Here is a 6,675-nt window from a genome sequence, read left to right as displayed (position 1 = left end):
GTGGCTTTGCTTAATCTGTACCTCGTCAAAGAAATGTGCTGCTATGAGGCAATTACCCCAGGGTTATATCTTAATCTAATAAATTAATCATTAATCTCTAGTGACGGCCCTGCCTATAAATAAACTAAACACAAATAAGCCAGCTATCTACACCACCTCAACTCATGTCCTGTTTAAAGCTGATATATAGCTTACATAATGTACAGTATACAACATACCACCAACCTTTTACAAACACACACAAATCCTACATAAACAAAATAAGTTGATGATAAATGATATAATTACCTGTCTACTATAAAAACAGCTACCTCTGCATCATTTGCCATTCCTTTCTTTACTCTTAGAGTCCTCTATCGTTGAAAACTCCACCGATAATTTATTCTGTTTTGTCCTCTGGCTTAATTCAACTTCATTATATTGAATATGATTTCTGCCACTGAATTTTGTTTCTTTAGTTGTTTAACAGTGTCACGCCCTCGTCAGGTCATGTCTGTTTTCCCCGCCATGTGCTCTTTTAGCACATGGCTCCGTTTGTTGTTGTCCAGGTCTCCGCCCTTGTCCCGCCTCCTCGTCTGTCTCATTTGTTACCCCGCCCTCTCATTATCTGTTCCAGGTGTATATTGTCTGTGTCTGGTATTTAAGTTCCCTTGTGTCTCTCCCATTTGTCGGTCATTTGTACTGTTTCGGTCCACGTTACTTCTATCATGTTATCAAGTCTGTCTGTCTCCGCTGTTTCTCCGTCATTGTTTTCCACATCGTCGTTTCGTTTCCAAGTCTAGTCTGTCTCTGCTGTCCCTCATTTCGTTTCCTCCATCGTGATTTGTTTCTCAGTCATCGTGTTTCTTTTCTTTCGAAGTCTATCTGTTTTGTTATTCTTTTGTAAATGAAGTTTGTTGTGTTTTAGCTTGTGCGTCCGCCTCCGTCAGTCCGCCCCTCGCGTTCCCTGACAAACAGCGCAAGCCGTTTTCTGATTCTCTGCCATTTTCCAGCACTCAGTGGTGCTGGAAAAAAATTTCCTAAAAATGGTTGGATGAAATATTTAGTTTTTGCTATGTATATTTTGCTTATGTACACAACAGATCTCTCTTTTTATGTCTTTATATCTTTAAACTTACTGGCTGCTATCAGGATGTTAAGAGTATTTTGAGAAATAAAACAAAATATGTTTAAGACATTATATATATAATGTAGAGTTTGGGAACTATTTTAATGATGGAATATTATTATTCTCTGTAATGTAATGCATGGATTTAAATGGACTTACAGCTAATCATGTGTATGTGTAGGCATTGACAGTTAAGTACATGGCATGAACAGTACTTGATACACATTGGCCCATGATTCTCCTGCAGGTGTATACTTTTTGGGATCTACTTGGGATCTACTCAGCTAGTGCCCATGTAACATATAAGCCACAGCCTGTTGGAGATCTGGTTTCTCTGAGGGTAACATGACTCAGCCTTAACCACGCCACAAACACCGCTGTGTGGGCCTTGCTCAGGCAGATGACGCATTAAAGAAAGATAAGAACAGCAACGTGCAGAACGGGTGGCAACCAACACACCTGAAGATCAAAGACCCAGACACAGCTTCTCCAGAGGATTTTATTATCAAAATAAACATGTTCTTTTTTCACATCATTATTCTGGAATTGTTCATGGCCCAAAGGAACCGCTTGCAGCCCTTCACATAGCGCCATAGCCTCATTTTCACCATATTCAGCAATAACGTACAGCATGGTATTTTCAAGGAGAAGAGATCCACATACATGGAGTATTCTGCAGTGTGAGAGACAAAGAAACCAAAACAGGTTGCAGATTTCCTAACCACTGTATGTATGAACACAGACTCATTTTCCACCTTTAGTGTTCTGCGGCACACTTAATGATACTAACTTTACCACAGTGGATACTGTATCTACAGCTGAATCATTCGTCCAGTTTCAGGTTCTGTCTAAAATGGATTCTTCCCCAAAACTGGTCACTTTTGATGTAGGCCTGTCACAATTTTTTACATAAAACAGTCATCGATATTATTTAAACTGACAATATATTTTTCACTTTTGCTGTTTTTACATGTTTACAACACAAGAAACATGGAGTGGTGGACAGCAACAAAGGAGACAGGAGACAGTGTGGGGCGTATAAACCGATACGTCTCTACACATGTGATATAACATCTACAGAGGGCAGGAGTGAGTAGAGTTTGTTTATTTGAGCTCATTTAGTAGATGCAATTCATTGACAGCTGAAGAGTGAGATAGATAAGTCAATATTTAATATTCAAATAATAATGAACATTTACAACATTTTATTTATTTATTTCATTTTAGGTATAAATATTAATTGTATTATTTATTTTATCATTCTTTATGAGAATGAGAAATTAGAACGTTTTAGCAAACATGACTGTTCCTAGAATTAGAATATTGTGTACAAGATTTAATTCCTCTTTTGTGGATGTACAAGTGAACTTCTGACACCTACTCCATGTGAAAAATCACCCTTAGCCCTGCCTTAAACCTTAATCACAGCCTTAACCACAGCCCCTGACCCTAAACATAAGCCTAACCTTCAACTCGACAATGATTAAAAGCAGCAGGATTTTTTTTTACCGTCTAACATTTGCGCACAATAGTGATCCTTCTTTTGGAGCTGAACTGAAGGTTTGTGTGGATTTAGTGAAAAAGCAACACCTGTGGATGAGAACTCAGTGTTCAGATTTAACATACGAATGGACTGCAACTTTTAGTTGTACCAGTATATGCACAGATTTTTGGAGTGAACCTTGGTTTGTGTGTGTGTGTGTGTGTGTGTGTGTGTATGTTTCTTATCTGAGTCCAATATGGAAGCATAGAAGGATTACTGCAGCTGTCTAAATAGTCATAGAATGTGCTGATAAACAAGTAAACAACTTAATTTCTAAAGATTTAATGAGATTAAATTCTCAAGTTTGGTCTGCTTGTTTTTGAGCGAAGAGATAACTGGGGGGTTAACGAAGAGGAAAACAGACCTTTAACAGGGGTATTGTTTTAATGTGTGTTATAAATTTGACTGACTGAAAAAAACATCCCAATTAGCTAAACAATTTGGCCATTTATGCAAAAATGGCAACCTGTTTAATACAATAGTTGATGACTGAATCATGTTTCATATTTGTGACAGGCCTACATTTTTTCCTTTAAAGTTTGGAACATAATTTTTTGAGTAAAATATTTTTTTACCATTTTTTATTTTCAATTTTAGTTTACACCTGATGTTATGTGTAAAACTCCAGTCTAATGTTCCTTTTACACTGAAAACAGATCTTTCTAAAGAAGCTGAAAGATGACTTTCTGAAAGTAATAAAACAAGAGTAGCGCGTTCCTGAACTGTGATCTTAGCGATCCGTGCTGAGAGAAAAATAAAATGAGAAGAAATCAAGGAAATGTATAGATTTCGGAGGCTCAGATTTCCAGTTTGAAGCTGGTTTCTGGATTAACTGTTGCTGTTTCTCCAAGTAAATCCATGTCAAATATGTAGGGAATTAAATGAAGTCCCTCGTATCTCTGTAGATTCTCTTTTGATCTGGAGCGTACCAGCCGCTCTGTTCTGAAGCTTTTTAGAGTCCACTTCTCACTGGTGTCCATTTCTGAAGATCACAGGTGTGTTATGCAATGATGCTGTCCATTTGTGTGGTCAGTTTGACGAGTGTAGAAGCTGCTAGCTGTTATTCTCTGCAGTCATGTACTTAAGAGCAGCGAATCCATAACGTCTGGACATGTTCTGTTGAAACTCCTCCTTCAGAGTCTTGAGACAAACGCGGTACTGTTCATTTGAGCGGAACTTGGTGATGTCGAAGCTGGGCGCGTGAGGCATGTGGATCATGTAGGCATTGGGCAGAACTACAAACTCATATTCCTGAGAAAGGAAACAAGGAGGTGATTTATTCATTAATTGTTAATAAGTAAACAGCAATCATAACTGCAAAGAGTGTGGTCCATATTCATCAACACTGAATATGAGCAAGCATGAAATATGCAGTCTATTAAAACCCAGGGAAAGCTATAAATATACATAGAAGACTCATGTTAAGTCTAAATTTTGTCAGCTCTGGCAAAGAAATCTGGTTAGATTGTAGCTCATATTCACATGTATCTAGAACTTGCAGAGGGATGAGAATTATGTTTTTGGTTCTATAGAAACAAAAATCTGATTGGCTGACTGAGCTGTCCCTTCCTTACTATGATAATAGCTGATTTAATAGCTACTAGGTAAGGCATTCTGTACAGCTTCTGGAAGTCTAACCAATGGGAGTAGGAGACTCCCCCTACATTGAAAAATTCCCCATTGAGTTTCCCATTAATTAACCCTTTTCTGTCCAGCCAAAACATAATGATGAAAAATACATTTGTCTTAATAACAGATTAAGAGTTTTCATTAAAACCATCAGTGTTTCAACACAACAAACATGGTGATCATAGTAGCATAGATTCTTTTTTTTTAACTGAAGTCATTAGGCCTGGAGGATTCTCACTGATGAAACCTGAGGTAAAAGAGTGTTAATAAACATTGCTACACTGGGAAATACTGTTTCATCAGTTGAGAGATTTCGTTTCTGTAAGTATAGCTTATTAGTTTTCCCCAATTATATCAAAAACATACAGAAAAGACATCAGTGCTCCAGGCTCAAAGAAGTTGCTGTAAAAGCTGTGAAGGAGCTGTAAGAGCATCATCAGTGTAGTGAACAAAGTAGACCAAAGAGGAGAAACATAAAACACTGTAGTTTTACCATTTTATGTATATATATATATATATATATATATATATTAATCATTTCTTGATCTACTGTAATGATTGGAATAAATCATTTCAGTTTGCTCCATTAACCTACACAAGTTTCCTTATGATTGGCTGGCATGCAAGATATGCAGCAGCATAATTTAATTAGTGCCGAAACCTCCTAGGTAGCTGAAAAACTGAAATAAAGCAGGGTTATTAATAATACATGGGTCATACAGCGCAGTAAAGAGTTTATTGCTGTTTCAATTTTGCCTCAATATGGAGAAATTACAAGCATCGCTGTGTTAATGTGGATGCTAAAAGAGTATCTAAAGCCTTAAATTATATTATTTAAGTTATGAATATTCTCAGACACAGGCTTAATGAAGTATTCTATTGGTGGAAGTGCATTTTTTAACTGAAATTATATGACGTGAATAAACTGTTTATCAGTTTAGGGGCAGCTGTGGCCTAATGATTCAAGAAATGTGCTTGGGACAAGGTCGCTGTTTAAATCCCCCGGTCCAGCAGGAAAAATGAGGGAGGAGAGTGAAGGAAAAGTGTCTTCATTCTCAAAGGCTCTGAAGCAGCTCTTTTGGCGTCTCTCCTCAGTGGGAAAGTGGAGAAGGAGAAGACGTAAGCTACATGGGTGCAGAGAGTTCTGTGGACCACTGAACCTCAGCTCTGGTCGCAGACTGCATGAAGGAGCGGCCCAGTGTGGTGAGCCCCAGCAGCAGTGGCGGAGGGCAGCAGGCTGCCAACAAGGCTCACCACACTCTCTGCTGGCTGCTCCTTCACTTTTCCAGGATGTCTACAGTTGGAGTCAGGGTCTAGTGAACCATGGCATGCATGTGGCACAGGAGGACGAGGTCTTTCTCAGAATGGCTCACCAGGCCTAGGGCCTAGGGCTGATTGTTTCTGTAATTCGTTCTGTGACTTTATCCCTCTTGTTCAAATACAGTGTAAGTGGGAGATCTGTGGATAAATCAGTGAGCAGCTGTCTAACAAAAGCAACAACGGAAAGCTCCAGTTCTTTCCGTTGGACAAATTTCCATGGTAACAAAAGCCCAAAAATGTTCCAACAACAATGAAAGACTACACCCACCAATATCAGTGATTAAGTATGTATATACTTTAAGTCTAATTCTTGGAGACCACTGTTTTGTGAATTAAAAAACAAAGTTGCAGTTGTTACCTGTGCATCCAGCTCCATAATGTGGGCTACTTTGTTCCAGCCGAATCCCACGAACCTGCGGTCATACTCTGGACAGTCTCTCCTCACCATTACGTACGGCTCAAAGTCGGCCTCCCACTGCACTCTGTACGGTGTTGTAGCTGTCCGCCATTTGGCAAAGTTAGTCGGAGCGTGGCCTTTTGTCCACACATGATACCTGAGGAAATGGTTTTCAAAGGTGTACACTGATGAAAAACAGTATTGATAAACGTATTTAAAAGTTCCCGGTGTTTAAAAAATGTAAATGGTTTTTAAAACTTGGTGCTTAAAACTTAAATCAATAATTTTTATTTACTATCTAGAGCATATAAATCCACATGCATTCTATATTGAGAGTGTTCTGAACCAGATTCTATAATCCATAAGGAACACACCTTATAAAAGACTGCAGCTGAATTTATCAGCTATCCATATGATTCTTAGATTATTTTTTAAAACATTGTTTTTTCTGTAGCTTTCATATACATTTTCTAACAAACGAGTCTGACTATTTATGTTCTGGATAGTAGGAACAATAGACAGTCAAATATCCAGCTATAATCTTAAATTTTCTATGGTCATATTGTCTAAATCTGTCAATTATTTCTTAAAAGGGGCATATGGGCACAAGTGAACACTGTTCTGGGGTCCCCATCTAAACAGCCATGTTCAGAATGACTGGTTTTAGCAACTGTTGCT

At 38.2% G+C, this 6,675-nt stretch overlaps 1 protein-coding gene across 1 annotated transcript in view; it reads right to left on the bottom strand.

The window, feature by feature from the left end:
- Window positions 1-1,601: 1,601 nt before the first annotated feature.
- The window catches only part of LOC136694337 (xylosyl- and glucuronyltransferase LARGE1-like), a 70,487-nt gene continuing 65,413 nt past the window's right edge, over window positions 1,602-6,675 (bottom strand). The window contains exons 14-15 of the mRNA XM_066667813.1: window positions 5,959-6,154; window positions 1,602-3,902 (exon numbers count right to left, since the gene is read on the bottom strand). Coding sequence (XP_066523910.1) covers window positions 3,705-3,902; window positions 5,959-6,154 — 394 coding nt within the window. The 3' untranslated portion in view covers window positions 1,602-3,704. The remainder of the gene's footprint in view (window positions 3,903-5,958; window positions 6,155-6,675) is intronic.

This window comes from Hoplias malabaricus, chromosome 4 (genome assembly GCF_029633855.1).
Source record: "Hoplias malabaricus isolate fHopMal1 chromosome 4, fHopMal1.hap1, whole genome shotgun sequence".
Classification (NCBI taxonomy): Eukaryota; Metazoa; Chordata; class Actinopteri; order Characiformes; family Erythrinidae; genus Hoplias; species Hoplias malabaricus.
This window is presented reverse-complemented; position numbering and strand designations above follow the sequence as displayed.